This window comes from Lemur catta, chromosome 7, assembly GCF_020740605.2.
Source record: "Lemur catta isolate mLemCat1 chromosome 7, mLemCat1.pri, whole genome shotgun sequence".
Lineage (NCBI taxonomy): Eukaryota > Metazoa > Chordata > Mammalia > Primates > Lemuridae > Lemur > Lemur catta.
In genome coordinates this window covers 59911581-59930404 of record NC_059134.1, presented here as the reverse complement: position 1 = coordinate 59930404, position 18824 = coordinate 59911581, and the positions used below count along the sequence as shown (strand labels likewise).

The 18824-nt window shown below is 49.6% G+C and overlaps 2 protein-coding genes across 10 annotated transcripts; one reads left to right on the top strand and one right to left on the bottom strand.

The window, feature by feature from the left end:
* The first annotated feature begins 2596 nt into the window (after nucleotides 1–2596).
* Nucleotides 2597–6274, top strand: TOMT (transmembrane O-methyltransferase). The gene is made up of 3 exons (XM_045555547.1): nucleotides 2597–2876; nucleotides 4286–4482; nucleotides 5283–6274. Exons 1-3 carry the CDS (start codon nucleotides 2618–2620, stop codon nucleotides 5601–5603), a joined length of 777 nt encoding a protein of 258 aa, XP_045411503.1. The 5' UTR covers nucleotides 2597–2617; the 3' UTR covers nucleotides 5604–6274.
* Nucleotides 6263–9474, bottom strand: ANAPC15 (anaphase promoting complex subunit 15). Of its 9 annotated transcripts, none has more exons than XM_045555552.1 (6): nucleotides 9323–9474; nucleotides 8077–8155; nucleotides 7823–7947; nucleotides 7214–7273; nucleotides 6757–6894; nucleotides 6263–6610 (listed from the first exon to the last, which is right to left on the bottom strand). In XM_045555552.1, exons 3-6 carry the CDS (start codon nucleotides 7940–7942, stop codon nucleotides 6551–6553), a joined length of 378 nt encoding a protein of 125 aa, XP_045411508.1. In that variant the 5' UTR covers nucleotides 7943–7947; nucleotides 8077–8155; nucleotides 9323–9474; the 3' UTR covers nucleotides 6263–6550. The 9 variants fall into 9 exon arrangements, with proteins under 9 accessions (XP_045411508.1, XP_045411510.1, XP_045411507.1 ...); XM_045555554.1 differs by having other exon boundaries at nucleotides 6263–6598; nucleotides 9323–9469; XM_045555551.1 differs by lacking the exon at nucleotides 8077–8155 and having other exon boundaries at nucleotides 7823–7952; nucleotides 9323–9473.
* Nucleotides 9475–18824: the final 9350 nt, after the last annotated feature.

Genomic DNA, 18824 nt, shown 5'->3' with positions numbered 1-18824 from the left:
CTGGCGGTAGTGGCCCTGGTGCAGTGTGTTATGTGATCTCATGTTCACTAGGCCACCTTTCAGGGTCAGTTTGCTAACTCTTACCCCAACTGCTGTCATGATATTCTCTTTTAAATGGCATGCGAGGGGCCAGTGGGCTCCAATTCGAGGCTGTTACAGGTTATAGTCTGGGTGCACACAAAACCCCGGATGAGCAGCGCCCAGTTTGGGGACACATAGAGGGTGTAACGCCCAGCGGAGTTGTCAACCTGGGTGGGGTATCTGCGACTTAAGAGGAAGGAGACCATATCCCTTCTTAAGCTGAGGCGCGTGGAGCTCAATCGTGGTAGAAGAGAGAGAGGCCACCTAGCTGTTCTCCTTGCCCTCAGGCGGTTTTCTTCAATCCTGCCTTTTTACGGCAGCCATAGTAATCTGACACACAAAACTGACCATCAATTCTTTCATTAAAACCATCCCATGGCTTCCCTTGGGCCCTGAACACAGGTTCAAGTCTGTCATTCAGGATGGTACAGAGCCTGACACCTGCCTCCCACTCCATGCCATGGGATGGGGAATGGGGGGGAGGTGCTTCACCAGCCATAGGGAAATACTTGCAGTTTCCTGATTGACCTCCTGGACTTTGCACATACCGCCTGGCACACTGTCTCCCTGCCAGGTTTGCCCACCTCAAGACTCAACACAAATAATGTCTGGTGTTTTTTGTTTTGTTTTGTTTTTTGAGACAGAGTCTCACTCTGTTGTCCAGGCTAGAGTGCCCTGGCGTCACCCTAGCTCACAGCAACCTCAAACTGCTGGGCTCAGGCAATCCTGCCTCAGCCTCTGGAGTAGCTGGGACTACAGGCACGCACCACCACGCCTGGCTAATTTTTTCTATTTTTAGTTGCCCAGCTAATTTTTTTTCCGTTTTTGTAGAGACGGGTCTCACTCTTGCTCAGGCTGGTCTTGAACTCCTGAGCTGAAGCAATCCTCCCACCTCACCCTCCCAGAGTGCTAGGATTACAGACATGAGCCACCTAGCCTGGCGAAATAATATCTTTCTGATTGCCTTCTCTGACTCCATTCTTGAGGCATTTCCAGCTTCCTGTGCTTAATCCTAATCCAGTGCTGATTCAGTCATTTATTGAATCAACAAATATTTACTGTCTACTATGTGCCACACACCATTCTATCGGGATATGCAGCAGTTCACAAAACAGCCAAAGTCCCTGTGTTCATGGAACATCCAATAATAATCACACCAAATTGTATTCTCTGTTCCTGGGTCAGTTTCTTCTACCAATCTTGGAGTTCTGGAGGAAAGACAGGTTCTGACTCTTCTATGTGACCCAAGCCCTGACACTTGCTTAGTGGAACTTGAATTTTGAATTAATGAGTACATTACAGTCTCTACATCACCTTGGCTGACACCATGCCCCATGTCCCCTCCAAGGGGTTGGAAGAGAGATCACCAGATCTAATAACTCTTATTTGCCCTCAAATCAAGACCCTGGAGTTCTGTAAGGTTTTTGAGAGCTCCTGAAGGATAGGAGGCAGCTCCAGCTTGTCCCTGGGACTGGTAACTTGAACTGAACATCTCAGGTGACAGCAGCAGCCTCAGCATCAATAATTGAAAGCAGGTCCAGCCTTCTGCCTCAGGGTTATCCCCCCATCCTGTCCTGTGCTCTGGTCTTCCCTAAGCAGGAGCCTGCAGCCCAGGTAAGCAGGGCCCTTGAGTGTGGGTTAAGCATATCAGTTCAAGCCCACTGCATCACTCACCTATTTACACTCTCGTCTTTCATTTTTAGTCACCACCAGGGTACTTGTAAGGAGGCCTGAAAGGAGGTCAGACCTGGAGGAGGGGGGAGGATGGTCCAGGACATGGTAGAGGGAACCCATCCCCCCATAGGGGACCTTGGAGAACAGGACTGAGTTGGGGGGGGAAGTGCATGCTGTGTGTTTTATGTGTACACATACTTGTGAAGGGAATTCTGAGTGAGCACAGGGGAAGAAGGTAATACAAGGGAGAGGAGATAGGACTGGAGAGTTATGACAGAATCAAGGACTCTTCCCACCCCCACAGAATAGACAGAGGCAGAGTCCACAGGTGGGAAAAAGGGAAGCTCACCCTAACACCCTATGGAGTGTTTTGATTGCCTTACTGAGGCAGAGCATGGTGACATTGAAGGGGTTTCTGACTAAAAAGCTGTGCTCTTTTGCTATACAGCAGTAAGTCAGAGGACACCAAGCAGGCAGGGGGCAGAGTAGGGGAGGACATCCCAGAGGAGAACTAGTGAAAGAGGTCCTAAAGAAGGAGTGACTTCAGGGATGAGGGGAAGCAAGTTGGGGGAGCAAGATGAAGATGAGACCAGGAAGAGGTGGTTTGGGGTTGGGCGCTAAACATGGACAACATGGACAGTATGGAGTCCTTGAAAGTACATGGGCTTGGAATCATACCAACCTGGATTCAAATCCCAGTTCTGTTGTGTGGCTCTGGACAAAAGACTTAACGTTTCTGAGCCATGGTTGGTAACATATAAGGACAATAATTGCTACTGGTAAGGGCTGCAGAAATGACAGGTAAATGGTGAGTGTGGGTGTCCCTCCCTGCCTCCCTGTACCCAGGCCCCAGGTAGAGACCATGTCCCCAGCCATTGCTCTGGCCTTCTTGCCACTGGTGGTGACATTGCTGGTGCGGTACCGGCACTACTTCCGACTGCTGGTACGCACAGTCTTGCTGCGGAGCCTCCGAGACTGCCTGTCAGGGCTGCGGATTGAGGAGCGGGCCTTCAGCTACGTGCTTACCCATGCCCTGCCCGGTGACTCCAGTCACATCCTCACCACCCTGGACCACTGGAGCAGCCACTGCGAGTACCTGAGCCACATGGGCCCTATCAAAGGTCAGTGTTCCCTAGCCTTCTGCTCCAGGAAGTACCTGCAACACGGTGAAGGAAGATCTGGGATCTGTTGCTGCCCTACTGGGTGAACTGGGCAGATTCTTGATCCTCTTTGGGTCTCTGTTTTTCTCATCTGGAAATGAGGGGCCTGGACTGAGTCATTCATTCATCCAGCAAACATTTATTGCCACCTGTTTTGTACCAGGAATGTGGCAGGTGCTGGGGGAGGAGGTAGAGGCCACAGAAGTGGGACAATCGCTTGAACTCAGGAGTTTGAGACCAGCCTGAGCAAGAGCAAGACCCTGTCTCTACTAAAAATAGAAATTAGCCAGGCGTGGTGGCACGTGCCTGTAGTCCTAGCTACTTGGGAGGCTGAGGCAGGAGGATCACTCGAGCCCAGGAGTTTGAGGACGCCACTGTCCTCTAGCCCGGGCAATAGAACAAGACTCTATCTCAAAAAGAAAAGGAAAGAGGCTGAGCATGGTGGCTCAAGCCTATAATCCTAGCACTCTTGGAGGCCGAGGTGGGAGGATCACTCGAGGTCAGGAGTTCGAGACCAGCCTGAGCAAGAGTGAGACCCTGTCTCTACCAAAAATAGAAAGAAATGATCTGGACAGCTAAAAATATATACAAAAAATTAGCCGGGCATGGTGGCACATGCCTGTAGTCCCAGCTACTTGGGAGGCTGAGGCAGGAGGATCACCTGAGCCCAGGAGTTTGAGTTGCAGTGAGCTAGGCTGACGCCACGGCACTCTAGCCTGGGCAACAGAGCAAGACTCTGTCTCAAAAAGAGAAAGAAAAGAAAAGAAAAATATGCAATAAACAATAAACGGGGAGGGTGTGACACTGGAAGTTCTAACAGAGGCCTCTCAGAAGCCTGGAAGATGGAGCAGTTGTTTAGTTGTTTTTGCCTGGGCCCTCCTGAAGAAAGCAACATTTCAACTGAACTGAGACTAGAAGGATTGGTTTTTGAGTTGGCCAGGCACATGAAGATGGGGGTGGGGAAGGGCAAAGTGAGCCACACAACAAACGTGGCATGAAGCAATGAGACGGCATGGTAGATTCTGGGCACAGTTGTTTGGGATGGCTGCAATACAAGTCACAGGTGGGAAGAATTGAGAGCTAAAGCTAGAAAGGTAGGCTAGGATCAGGTCCAACATCCTGAATGCCAGGCAGAGGATCCCAAATTCAATCCCAAAGGCCTTTAGAATCATAGAAGCCAGGGAATAACACGGTCAGATTTGTTAGAAAGATTCCTAGTGGCTGGTGTGAAGACTAGACTGGAGGCAGAGGCACCCATGGGGCAGCTGGGGCTGTGGTCCAGAGAGAGATGAGACAACAGTTGGTGGGGAGCTGCAGTGAGGCAGGTGGGCATTTGAGATCATGGGCTTTGCATCCATCTCCCCCCATAGGTCAGATCCTGATGCGGCTGGTGGAGGAGAAGGCCCCTGCTTGTGTGCTGGAGCTGGGCACCTACTGCGGATACTCCACCTTGCTTATTGCCCGCGCCCTGCCCCCTGGGGGTCGCCTTCTCACTGTGGAGCGGGACCCTCGCACAGCAGCAGTGGCTGAAAAAATCATCCGCCTGGCTGGCTTTGACGAGCAAACGGTCAGCTTCCCCATGTCCCCAGCTCTAATCTCTCCTGTCACCCCAGACCTTGCCCTAGCCAGGCCTCCCTTGTGAGGGACTCCCATCTAAAGAAATCAAAGGCTCCACATAAGGGACTGTGATCCTGGATGGTCTGTGAGCTCCTGCCCTCCTGTCCCAAATCATTTGCACATATTTTCTGCAGGAGGACAAAAGAAACTAAACAGAAGGTCTCTGGAGCCCAGCAAATCTGGGTCCAAATTTTTGTCTGCCTCTTGTTAGCTGTGTGACCTGAGACAAAGCACACATCCTCAGAATCTCAGCACTTTTTTTTTTTTCTGAGACAGAGTCTCATTCTGTTGCCCTGGGTAGAGTGCAGTGGCATCATCGTAGCTCACTGCAACCTCAAACTCCTGGGCTCAAGCAATCCTCCTGCCTCAGCCTCCCGAATAGCTGGGACTATAGGCATTCACCACGATGCCTGGCTAACTCTTCTTTTTTTAGTAGAGATAGGGTCTCGCTCTTGCTCAGGCTGGTCTCAAACTCTTGAGTTCAAGCTTTCCTCCTGCCTTGGCCTCCCAAAGTGCTAGGATTACAGGTGTGAGCCACCGCGCCCCGCCAGAATCTCAGCTTCTTCATGAGCAGAATGGAAATCGTAATACTGATCCTGACTTCTTGGGTTCTGAGGTCAGAGGAAATGTTAGAACACTTGTGGGGACTTAGGCCAGGGCCTTGTATGAAGTAAGCCAGATACTGGTGGGGTTTGGAGTGAGAGAACAATCCCTCCCACCCTCACTTCCATTCCACCCCTACCCCCACAGGTGGAGCTCATCGTGGGCAGCTCAGAGGAGGTGATCCCGCACCTACGCACCCAGCACCAGCTGAGTCGGGCAGACCTGGTGCTCCTGGCACACCGGCCCCGATGTTACCTGCGGGACCTGCAGCTGCTGGAGGGCCATGCCTTACTGCCAGCTGGTGCCACTGTGTTAGCTGACCACGTGCTCTTCCCTGGTGCACCCCGCTTCTTGCAGTACACCAAGAGCTGTGGCCGATACCGCTGCCGCGTCCACCACACTGGCCTCCCAGACTTCCCTGCCATCAAGGATGGCATAGCCCAGCTCACTTATGCTGGACCTGGCTGAGGTCTAGGTCCAGGGGTACTTACTCATTCCCCCCACCCCCGACCCACCCAAGCAAGGACCTCAGAACATCCCCTCCCCTCCCTGTTTGGGGCCTGACACATGGTGGAATCATAGCTGGAAAAGCCCTCTTCCCACCTCTGCCCTCCACACTGACCTGAAGCATCAAATTCTCTCAGGCTGCTTGGACTCACTCATCCTCCTCCTTCCAGAGAGAGCCATGGACTGACAGTTAAGAGGCCTGAGCTTTTAACCCAGCTATGTCACTGATTTGCTGGGTGATTCCAAGGGAGTCCTCGCCCTGCTCTGAGATTTAATCCATTCTCTTAACACTAACGAAGCTGGCTGGGAGAGCTTCGGGGGACTCCCAGCTTTGGGCCTCAGAAAGCCTCCCCTCCCAAGCCCATGCCATTCTGGGTGGGATCAGAGGAAATAGTAGACAATGAGTTAGAGGTCCTGCAGAAATAACTGGGTGCAAGCTGGGCCAGAGGAAATAGCACAGGAGCCTGGGTCCAGGACCAGGGACACCCTGGCTTTCCCCAGCCCTGGCCAACCTGGCCAATTAGGTAGGTTTGCCTGATGTCCCTTGAGTGACCGCTCCCCAAAGTCCAAGATACTAGAATCCTCTGGGCCCCGCCAACAAATAGGGAATAGACATGGGGGAAGAAAAATCACTCCTGTGTCTTTATTAAAGAGTTAGAAAGCAACCAGACCTGGCAACCGAGGGGTGAGGTACTGGCCAAAAAGGTGGAGTGGGCTCAGGTCTTGGGGATTCAAGAGCAAACTGATGGCCTGGGAGGTGCCAAGGAGACCATGGCAGCAGCTGAGGAGGTACCCAAGGGCACTTTCAGGCACTGGGGCCATCAGCTGGTTCTGTGGGGCAGGGGTGGGGGGTGCAGGGTAGGTTGGGCTGGCCTGGAATCTCCCTGAGGCCACCCTGCTTTGTCTACCTAGATCATCCACTGGTCCTGATCCTGTTCGTTGCCTTCCATGTCCACCTGGAGAGGAGGCTGGGTGTGGGTGGGGAGGGGCCTCAGCCAGCCTCAGCCCCAGATTCTGCCCCTGGCTGGATCCAGGGTTTGTATACCCCTTGGCCATCGATTAGGTCAGGGGCAGGGGCCCAGGAACAGAGGCCCTCCCCGACACTCCCACCTACCTCATTGACCTCTCCATCATCAGGTGACTCGTTGTAGTCATTCATCTCGTCCATGTCCTGCATGTCCTCATCATCCTCTGAGTCTTCTTCACTATCCTCATCATCTTCATCATCCTCCTCTTCTTCGTCATCATAGTGCTGGCAGGGCAGAGGAGATCCTTTAAGTCCTACAGGCCTGCCTGGACCAATTCAAGACTTGGCCCACCTGGAACCTCTTTCTGGAGTCAATAAATGACCCCCTACTTCCCAACCCTGCCCTCCTTGAATCTAGCAGGCTGGTGCATGTTGTGCAGGACTTTAGTGCTAGGCCCAATGCCCCCTTTAGCTCCCCTTTCTGATCTCCACCCAGAGCTGAGTCGCAACTGCTCTCTGGGTCACAGGCAGAATATTCAGAATTAGAGCAGAACCTTAGTCCACCCTGGGCCCCACACAGGCCCCACCTGCTGGAGCCACTCACCTCTGAAGCTGGCTTGCCAATAGGAACCAGGTTGTTGTCTCTCTCTGCAATGCTTTGGAGCTGTAGGCAAAGAGGGGGAGGAGCAGAGCCAGGGCCCAAGCAGGGCAGGTCAGGGTCATGGGACTGGCCCATTCTGTGCCCAAGAAGACCCCCAAGTGTGGAGGAGAAGCTTCCTCCCAGTTCTCAGGAAGATACTTTTCTCTCCTTATGTTATCTGCCACTTACTTATGAACTTGATCCAACTACTTAAACTCTCAAGGCCTTGGTTTTCTCATATAATTATGGTGGGGGTGAAGTGAGAGACTCACCAGCCTAGAACATGGTGTTGGCTAGGTCTTCAATAAATAGTCAAAATTATTATTTCCTATACCTTAGGGAAAAGAGCTTGGGCTGTGTGAGGAGCCTGGGCTCTAATCTGGCCCAGAAGTCCCATAGTCACCCAGCAAATTAGGGTACCATACAGATGAGAACCTTGGCCCCCTGTCTCCTAGCCTGATTATTCCCAGCTCTGGGCAAAAAGCTCTTCCAGGGCAGGTCTTCAGAGTAAGGCTGGGTCCTGGATTTCTGGAGGGCAGTCTCTTGATCGTGCTGTGCTAGGTCCTCACTCACCCAGGCCTGATGCTGCTGTTCCTGCTGCTGCAGCTCTGTCTCCTCCACACAGGGTCGATCCAGATTAAACCACAGTGTCTCGGTCACACGGGGGAAGAGTGAAGGGAACAAGGTGGTCATGGCTCCTAGACTGAGGGAAAGCGTCAGGTGAATGTGTTTTGGTTTGGTTTTTATTTGGTTGTAATTTGATTTAGGGATGGACTAGAATGGAAGGTATCAGGGAAGCAGCCCTTCCCTCTAGGAATCAGACAGACCTGGCTTGAGTCTGGCTCCACCACTTACTAGCTGACCTTGGCCAAGTCACTTAACCTCTTTGGGCCTCAGTTTCCTCATCTGTAAAATGGGGACAATAACAATTATACTATCTACAAAGTTATGCTGATAATTAAGTAAATTAATGGATAAGTAAAGCTGTTTATAGGCTGGGAGGGAAGAGAATGGGAGCCAAGTGAAGAATAGGAATCCAGAATGCAGACTGGCATTATGAAATTATACAAAATTAGAGGTAGCAAGGCTCTACTGAAATTATCTCTACCTCCTCCAAACACTAAAACCTGCTTTTTGCCCCTTTATGATGGTCCATACTATGTTCACCCAGTGTCAGAAATATAGGACATTAACCACGCCTCTCATTGATCACAGCCAAATTTGGGGATGGGGCATGTACCATGTGCAAGCAGGGTTCAGTAAGACATTCTAGAAGACATGAGTAAATGGATAAATAAGTAGATGGAAAACGGAATGAACTAACATGTAAGAGACCAAGTCAAATAAGCTTTGACTGATGGGCTGAGGGAGCTGACCAGGAAAGGAAGGTCCCAGAGAATCTGAATTTAAACCCCTGAGCTCATAGGCAGGAAAACTAAGGCCCAGCGACAGCCAGACTGGCTTTAGGTCGCACACTGAGTCGGGGCTTAGAACTCCCGCACGAAAGGGATCCAGGCCGGGAACTAGAATTGATGAGGAGAAGGAAAAGATCTGTGTCTGGTCCCGCTTTTGTCCTAACTTATTTGACCGATCCAGGGCCAGCCGCTGCCCAGCTTCCCGGCTGGTGTAACAGGTACAAGAGCATCTACTCTCACGTCTGAGAAATACTGACGGGCCAGAGATCTCTGCTCCGAAAGCCCAACCCACTGCCGCCGATTCTTTGCTCATTACGATAATGACCGTGCGCTTGACCAACGGGAAAAAGGCAAGGGCGGGACTCGGACAGAAAATTGCCCTTATAGGGTTGCTAATCGCGAAAGGAGCGCGGCATGGGTAGAGCCAATTAACTGAAAGAAATGCTGGGTGACAGGAAGTGACACCAATGAACGACGGATCTCGTGTGACGGGGTGGGGCTTAGTCTCGAGGAAGCGGCCAATGAGCTGGAGCTCTTTAAGGGTGAAGGACTCTGAACATGGAGCTCCTCAGGAGACGGGTCAAAGGAACAGGGTTTCTTTGGGGAAAGGAGGAAAGAAGGAGCAAGGAGACTGCCGCAGCTTTGCTTCTGTACTTACCGCGCCGGCAGCCGGCAGCCGGCGGCGACCCGGAAGCGCTTCTCTCAGCCTGAGCGGAAGGACCCACCAGAATCCGGGACTCACCAAACGCATGCGTCCTTGGTCTCCTTTTGTTTCCCGCTCCCGCCTACCAAACCGGATGTGACGTTAGATACACCTTAGTCACGTTGTTGGGGAAGGAAATGTGCGGCGGCTACCTATCGGCCCCGCCCTGAGTCTCAGCCAATCAGCCTGTCCGTTCTGGCCCCGCCACTCAGTCCTCAGGCAATTTTTGCTCTTTAACTCCTTCTGAAAAAGAGCTAACAGCAACCTGCGTTAGTACTAGGGCTGTTTGTCCTGCTGAGTCCCAGGAAAATTAATCTGCTGCTACCTCGGAATTGCTGGTTGATTTTACACCCCTCCAGTCTGCTCTCTCAGCCTCAGTTTCTGGTTAGAGCACATTCATTCTTTTATGTATGCCTTGAACAAAAATATCTGCGTTCCTACTATAGTCCAGGCTCTATAGAAGCTGGGGATAAATACACGAACATGGTCGCTATCCCCAACGATCTCCACAGTCCTCACAGACCCTGAAGACCAGCGGTGGACTCACTGGTCCCTTGAGGTTGCCTGCCCAGTTCTGACATTGGAGATTATGTACAGACTTGAGTGACTAGTCAGCCTCAAGCACAGAATACTGCCTCTGGGAAACTTAGCTGCCCTCCCCTGGCCTGGGTCAAATCTGCTTAGAGATCAGCCTTGTCACTTCTCCCTCTCCTTTGCTGCTGCCTCTGTTTTAGTAATCTTTGCCTCAGCCTTCCCTTCAGAGATCCTCATGCCTTCTGGCAAGAGAGGTCCTTCAAACCCAACTCCCATCACACTTCATCACCTCCCAGCCTCTTCCAGGGCCAACATTCATCCACAGTTGCACTCCCATCCCTACCAGGTGTATGGATTTTGGCAAGTCCTTTTCCTCCATCGGGACTATTTCTTCTTGAACAGGCATCATAATCTCTGCCCAGCCTTCCTCCTATTCTGGGGTCTTGTGAAGATTGGATGAATTAACAGCTGTTCAAGAAGTAGTGTACTGTACAGTTTGAATGTGATTATGTTGCCAAGCAGCTCTGCTTATTATAAAGTTTTTCATGAAAGAGTAAAATTTGCCTCTTGGAAATGTCTACCCTTTTCATTCATTCATTCATTCAACAAATACCCACTGAATGCCTTAGTATATGTCTGTCACTATTGTAAGTAGTGGGTATATAACAGTGAGCAAAGCAGACCGGAAAGTCCCTCTCTTTGCGCAGCTTCCATTCTAATGAGAGATAAAGAAGATAGATAAAATTTTTAGTTTTAAAATTACGGTAAATACTGAGGAGAAAAAAATAGAGAAGTAGGAATAAAACGTTGGCAGGGGAAGTGGTTTATTTTATTTTTAATTTTTTATTTCTCTTATTAATTTCACAGGTAGAAAGAAGTGTTTTATTTTAGATTAAGGGACCAAGGAAGTTACTGGGAAGGTGACTTTGAGTAAAGGTCTGAAGGAAGAGAAACAGCATTCTGATATTTGGGGAAAAGCATTTCAGGGAGAGAGAACAGCAAGTGCATAGGGCCTAGAAATGGCTGGAGTGCAGCATCCTATGGGCAGAGCAGTAGAAGCTGGCAATAGAGAGCAGGAGCCAGATAGATAAGGCTTTTACTCCATGTTGGGCGCCAGTGAGCAGAGAATCTACACAATCCGATTCACATTTTGACAGAGAGACTCTGGTTGATCTGTGAAGAATATACTCGGGGGGACAATGGCAGAAGTATGGAGACCAGTCGGGAGCCTTTTATAATAATCCAGAGGTAGTAGATGAGAAGTGGTTGAATTGTGAATATATTTAGAAGGTAGAGACAACAATTTGCTGACAGATTGGATGTAGAGTATGAGAAGAAGAAAGAAGCCAAAATTTTTGGCTTAATCAACTAGAAGATTGGTGTCGCCAGTTTTTGAGTTGTGAAAGACTGGGGAGATGATTTTTTTTGGGGGGGATATCTGGAGCTCAGTTTGGGGTGTGTTAAGTTTGAGATGCCCATTAGAGTAGAGATGCCTCCTCCTTAAGGAGGCAGGAAGGCCAATGGGTCTGCAGGTCAGGGGAGAGATCTGGGCTGAATGTATCAATTTAGGAGTCATCAGCACATAGATGGTGTTTAAAGCCATGAGACTGGATGAGATCACCAAGGGAGTGAGTGTAGATGGAAAAGTTTCCTCTAGTATTCAGAATTTGAGGAAACTAGGAGAAGTAGCAAAGCACATGGGGAAAGAAGGCCAAAAACATAAGTAGAAAGCCAGGTGAATTGGTGGTATCCTGGAAGCCAAGTAAAGAAAGGATATTAGGAAGGAGGAAGTGATAAACTGCAGCCTAGTTCTATACAAAATTCTGTTCCCATTTGTTTCCCCAGCAGACCATGTGCTCCTTGAGAGCAAGGACTGAATGGTTTCTATGTCCCCAGGGCCCAGCTAGACCTTCTAGATTCCTCCTCATCTGTTCCTCCTGTGACCTATATCTCCATCAGTCTCTCCTCCTGCTTCTTTTTTTTTTTAACAGGATCCCTAGCTAAGGCTCCTGTGCCTCCCATCCTTCCTGATAGCTCTAGCCTGCCGGAAATTCCCAAGTAACCTAGAGTTTCTTTCCAAGGTCCTTGGCCATGTTCAACAAGTTATTATAGTGACTGGTTAACTGGTGACATTTATTGAGTGCCAACTGAGTGTCAGACATCTTGCTAGGCCCTGGGGACAGAGAGATGAAGCAGAAATAGTTCCTGCCCTAAAGAAAAATATAGTCCAGTAAGAACTAAGATAATTAAAGATAATTATAGTGGAAGGTGGTAAGTATTAAAATCAACCTATGTAGCGAGTATTGCAAGAGCACAGAGGAAGGAGAGATGAATAGATTCTGGACAAACTAAGTTTAGACTTTTGACCCAGAGAAGGAAACATTTGAGTGGGCCTTGAGGGATGAGTAGAAGTTAAGGCTAATGGTAGACACATGGGAAAAGGGGGTGTACAAGGAGGCGTATTATATTCAAGATCATGGAATTGGCTGGGTGCAGTGGCTTGTGCCTGTAATCCTAGCACTTTGGGATGCCGAGGCAGGAAGATCACTTGAGGCCAGGAGTTCATAGCAAGACCTGATCTCTACAAAAAATAGAAAAATTAGCAGGGCATGGTAGTGCACACCTGTAGTCCCAGCTACTTGGGAGGCAGAGACAGGAGGATTTCTTGAGCCCAGGAGTTTGAGGCTGCTATGAGCTATGATGATGACACTGTCCTCCATCCTGGGTGACTGAGTGAGACCGGGTCTCAAAAAAAAAAAAAAAAAAAAAAAAAGCATGGAAATTGAGAGTAGATGATATGTCTGGAGAACAATAAGGATCCATTTGGGCAGAACTAGATATCTGGGGATGGAGAGAGAGATGAGAAAGAACATTAGAGGACCCAGATGGGGAAGGGCCTTGGTGGCCCTGACATGGAGCAGACGGGATGGAAGCCAGGTATCTTGGGTCTCACACTGGCCTTATTTTTGACTTGCTGGGGATGCTGTGTGGGTGGCCTCCCCATTCTCAATCTTCTATTTTCTTTAATGTAATATCCTTTTTCTTTTCTTCTTCCTTTCTTAATTTTTTTGTTCATTTTTTTAATCTTTTTTTTTTTCTTTTGAGACAGTGTCTTGCTCTGTTGCCCTGGCTAGAGTGCTGTCACATCAGTTTAGCTCATGGCAACCTCAAACTCCTGGGCTCAAGTGATCCTCCTGCCTCGGCCTCCCAGAGTCCTAGGATTACAGGCATGAGCCACTGAGCCCAGACTCTTTTTTCTTTTCTTTTTTCTAACGTAATATTCCAATCATGTCTCCAGCTCTGATGTGAGTCCCTGGAAGCTTGGCCTGGCCCTTTCTGTCCTGAGATTTTACCTGCCACTTCTTTGTGTTTTACACAAACCAGGGCCTAGGAACTGAAAGTGGGGCCAGATGGGAATTTCCCAAGAGAAAGAAAGAAATCCAGAGCCCATAGGCTGGAGATGGAAACCCATGACTCCATGCAGAGAGCTCTCCAGGATCCAGGAAGGGCCAGAGCTGAGTGGTGTGACTTCAATGCCCGCACTCCTTCCACATGCTTACACATTCCTTCCACAAGCCTCAAGGAACATGGCTGGGCCTGGTAGGAGACAGAGGAGAGTGTCATAGTCACCATCTTTCATATATACGGAGGTATGGTTGGTCTCCAAAGGGTTTTCACACTCATAGTTTCCTCTTGTTGACCTAAAATAAGTGACTGAGGCAAAAATCATAATCAATGGAGGTTTATTAAGCTGAAGTTGAGGACATGCCTGGAAAAACACAAACCACAGACAGATCTGTGGCTGTTTTTTTGAAGGGGAATTTGGAAATTTCAACATTTTAAAGCCATACCGGGGGAGGGGGGCGGGGGGAAGGCAGGGGGCAGTGAGAGAAAATGGTTACATTTTTGCCAGACCCAGGAAAATCTACATTTTATATAAGATAAGGTGAATGTTAGAAGAGAAAAAGAGAGTGAAGGAAGCATCAATTATTTAGATATCCTTGGGTTGGTGGAAGAATGTTTGACCCGTCTTGTCTCCGTTTAGTTGTCTGTGAAGTTAAACTTATAATTCATTATTAGTGTGGAATCCAACAGACTTTAGTTTGGGGGGCTAGACATAGACTGTGGACCTAAAGTTGCAATTTGTATGTCCTTGTTTATGGGAGGTTAGCAAGGAATTGCTTTAATGAATGATCTGCTGGGTGGATGCTCTTATCCTCACTCACCCGCAGCCCTGAGGATTCTGCCCTCATTTAGCAGAGGAGGAATCTGAGGTCAGGAATGTGAAGTGGCTTGTCTGAGCTGAAGCTGCCACACAAGAATGTCCACCTTGCATTCATTCCACAAAGCTTTCTTATGGGCCAGTGTGTGCTTGGTGGTAGGGACCCACAGAGGAATCATATCTGAGTCCCAATCCGCTGCAAGTTCCCAGTCTGGTGTGGTAGGTATAAAGCTGGGCGAGGTGGCTCACACTTGCAATCCCACCACTTTGGGAGACCAAGGCGAGAGGATCACTTGCACCCAGGAGTTTGAGACCAGCCTAGGTAACAGCAAGACCCTCATCTGCAAACACACACAAAAAATAGTCAGGCATGGTGACATGTGCCTGGAGTCCCAGCTACTTGGGAGACTGAGGCAGGAGGATCGCTTGAGTCCAGGAGTTTGAGGCTGCTGTGAACTATGATGACACCACTTCACTCTAGCCTGGGGAACAGAGCAAGACCCCGTCTCAAAACAAAAACAAAAAAATGCAAATCATTAGATTAGCCCCTCGAGGGCAGATCTATTTGTGATTCATCTCTATTTTCTCAGCACCTAGCACAGTGCTTGGCACTGAGTAGCCACAGTTTTTGGCTATATGTAAATGTTTGTACCATATGTGTTTCTTTGCTTCAGTCTAATGGAATTTAATTATGGTTCATGTGATGAATGTTATAATGCTGTGGTCCCCAACCCCTGGGCCAAGGAACAGTACTGGCCTGGGGCCTGTTAGCAACTGGGTAGCACAGCAGGAGGTGGTGGGTGAGAAAGTGAAGCTTCATCTGCATTTACAGCCACTGCCCATCACTGGTATCGCTGTGTGAGCTCTGCCTCCTCTCAGATCAGCAGCAGCATTAGATTCTCACAGGAGTGCGAACCCTGCTGTAAATTGAGCATGCGAGGGGTCTAGATTACCCACTCCTTACAAGAACCTAATGCCTGGTGATCTGAGGTGGAGCTGAGGCAGTGAAGCTAGTTCTGGGGAGCGGCTGCAAATACAGATTATGATTAGCAGAGAGGTTTGACCGCACAATAAATGTAATGCGCTTGAATCATCCCGAAACCATCCCCTTCCATTCCCCATCCATGGAAAAATTGTCTTCCGTGAAACCGGTCCCTGGTGCCAAAAAGGTTGGGGACTGCTGCTATAATGGAGATGGGTTCTGAGAAGAGAACAGTGGAAACATTAAGAGAAGGGCAGCGTGTGTGGGGGGCGGTGAGGGGGTGGTTTGAGGAAGGCCCTCAGAGGAGATGAGACCTTGAGGAGGAGTCAGGAAAGGACACTCTAGTCAAAAGTGGGCAGCATGTGCAAGAGCACAGAAGCCTGGAAGAGTGAGGTGTGCGTATGGTGTGGTGTTAACCGAGGGCCTGTCGTGTGGATGTCTTGGCGACGGGCACTGTGAGAGAAACAGGACCAGGAGACAGTGCCCTGTCCTCAAAGGGTGACATACATCCTTGGAGGGGGACATGGAGATGTTGAAAAAGGCTTCCTTGGGCAGGTGAGACTTCATTTGGGCCTGAGGGATGCTTCAGAGTCAGAGAGAAGGAGGAGAGAGCACACCTGCTGTGGGGGAAGGGCCTCCCAGAACAGGTGCTGGGGTGCAGGGGAATGAGGGGGAGGCCCAGGCAAGAGAGCCTGGTGTGTGGAGGGCAGGATGAGGGAGGCTGGAGAGCCGCCCTGGGTGGGCTGGCTGAGGGAGCACACCTTAGCCTCGGTTATGAGGCTCATTTTACCTCAGGGTCATGCAACACCTCATTTATTTTCTGTCATAGGCCTCTCTGGACCTGACTCAAGGTTCAAGATGGATAGAGGAGTTAGAAGGGGTCTCTGGATTCTCTTCCGATTCCCTAGAAAGCCAGCCTCAGGAGGGTGCTCCAGCTGGGCCCCAATTTGCATGGCGGGTTTGCGTATATTTGCTTATTGCAGCTAAAGTTTCCTCACTCTGACCGAAGCAAAAATAGAGAGTGGGAAGAGAGACCTTCTGTGTTGGAAGCAAAGGCTGAAGAGACACAAACCTACACAAAGATGCACACATGCTCACCCCTGCACAGAGGTGTAGGCAGAATAGGCTGCCCAAAGATGTCCGAGTCCTAGTCCTAGATCTGTGACTATGTTAGCTTACACGGCGAAAGGGACTTTGCAGATGTGCTTAAGGTTAAGGACTTTGAGACAGGGACTGTCCAGGTTGGCCCAATCTATTTATTAATACATGAGTCCCTAAAATTGGGGAAGGTTTCCCCGCTGTGGTGAGAAAACAAGATGTGGCAAAGGAAGAAGGAGCAGGGAGATGTACATGGCTGGCTTTGAAGGTGAGGAAGGGGCCATGAACCAAGGAAAGCAGGTGACCTCTAGAAGCTAGGAAAGGACGAGAGAACTGCTGATACCTTGATTTCAGCCCACTGAAACCCATGTTATGCTTGAAAGTTAATAAGTTTGTGTTGTTTTACACCACTAAGCTAGTGGTAATTTGTTACAGCGCCAATAGAAACCTAACACACAAGGCAATAAGAAACCTAACGCACTAGCCGGGTGGGGTGGTGCGTGCCTGTAGTCCCATCTACTTGGGAGGCTGGAGAGGCGGAAGGATCACTTGAGCCCAGGAGCTGGAGTCTGCAGTGAGCTGTGATCCACTGCTTCCTCCTCATTCCAGCTCCATGTTCCTCCCTGCCATTGTCCCTTCTGCTTTCAGCCCCCAGGGCCAGGTTCATTTCACCAAGATTCACTTACTCCAAATTGAAGCAGAAAGACACACAAATCAGAGGTGGCCTCCAGAGATCGTCCTGGCCCCTCCCACCACCTCACCTTTTACTCAACATCCTCCCATTCATCCAGACAACAAATATTTACTGAGCGCTCACTATGTGGCGGTACCATTCTAAGTGCTCGAGAGTCCTGATGTCCCAAAGTCCTGCAGTGGCACCAGCCAGTACCTCCCCACAACTTCGCCGTCTCAGAAAATTGCACCAACACCTCCCCGATTTGCAAACCAGAAACCTGGTTATTTTTGTCCGTTACCTCTCCATCTCCTCCAACATCCAAAAACTCTCCAAGCTGAAGACATTTTATTTACTATGTAGATTGGATTTACTAAGTATGACTGCTATTTCTCTCAATTCCAGAATTCCCCTTTCCCATCCCACTCCATCCCTATTCCACTCCCAGTAAATGGCCACACCACTCTTCCAATTGCTCAGATCACAACACCCTGGAGTCACCCTAATTCCTCCCTTTCTCCCACACCCCTCATCTGGGGGTGGTAGGTGGGTGGTGGTCTCTATACAAATGAGGAAATAGGCCAGAGAAGGAACTGAGCAGAGAGATTGGCAGTACCTTTCCCAGCCTTAATTATGTGCCAGCCCACAGAGCTCAATGGCAAGGTAGAAGAGCAGACGGGTCCCTTGTGGTCATGGTACATGCAGCAAACATGTACAAACAGGCCAGGTCCCCCACCCCCATCTGGTAGTGAAGTGACAAATCAGATATGCCTGCAAGACTTCCCAGTAAAGGGACCTTTGAGCTTGGCCTTGGAGGATGAGTAAGAGTTTTCCAGGAAGACAAAGCAGGAAAGGGCAGCTGGCACAGGACAGAATGTGCACAGGTCAGAGGGTGCTGCCACAAGCAGGGGCCAGTCTGGTGTGCCCAGAGCCAAGGCTGCTGCTGCCCACAGAGAAGGGGAGGGGAGGCCAGGGCCCCCATTGCATAGGTGAGGCTGCTCAGGCAGCTTGGGAGATCTGAGCTTCAATTTGAACTCCAGCCTCAGGAGAGGTGCCGGTATTTCATTCCTTCTGGTCTCCTTGCCTGCTCCCCACAAGGTTCCACATTGCTAGAGGGCTGGGGATGCTCCCAGGGAGAGACTGGGACGCAGACAGACTCCAGGGGGTTGAAGTGAAGAGACAGAATCCCAGAAGCCCCATGACATCTGAATCGTTTCTGATGTGTCACTTGATTTTTTAAAAAAATTATTGTGGTAAAATACACACAACATAAATTTAACATTTTAATTCTTTTTTTTTTTTTTTTTTTTTTTGAGACAGAGTGTCACTTTGTCGCCCAGGCTAGAGTGAGTGCCGTGGCGTCAGCCTAGCTCACAGCAACCTCAAACTCGTGGGCTTAAGCGATCCTACTGCCTCAGCCTCCCCAGTAGCTGGGACTACAGACATGCGCCACCATGCCCGGCTAATTTTTTCTATATATATTTTTAGTTGTCCAGATAATTTCTTTCTATTTTTAGTAGAGACAGGGTCTCGCTCAGGCTGGTCTCGAACTCCTGACCTCGAGCGATCCACCCGCCTCGGCCTCCCAGAGTGCTAGGATTGCAGGCGTGAGCCACCACGCCCGGCTAACATTTTAATTCTTTTTAACTGTAAGCACTAAGTATGCTCATATAATTGTACAACCATCACCACCATCCATCTCCAGAACTCTTTCATACTCCAAAACTGAAACTCTGTACCCACCACATCATTTGCTTTTAAGGAGCCCTCTGCAGCACCTCGTCTTTGCCAAGAAATGGTGCAGATACAAACCTTTGAGAGGGACAGATGATCGTAATTCCAAGGGCCACGGGCTATATGACAGTAGCTGTTTTTGTTGCGTCCTTACTATAGCCTAGGGAGTGATTTTCATTATATTAACTCTTTCAGAGACAGAAACCCCTGACCC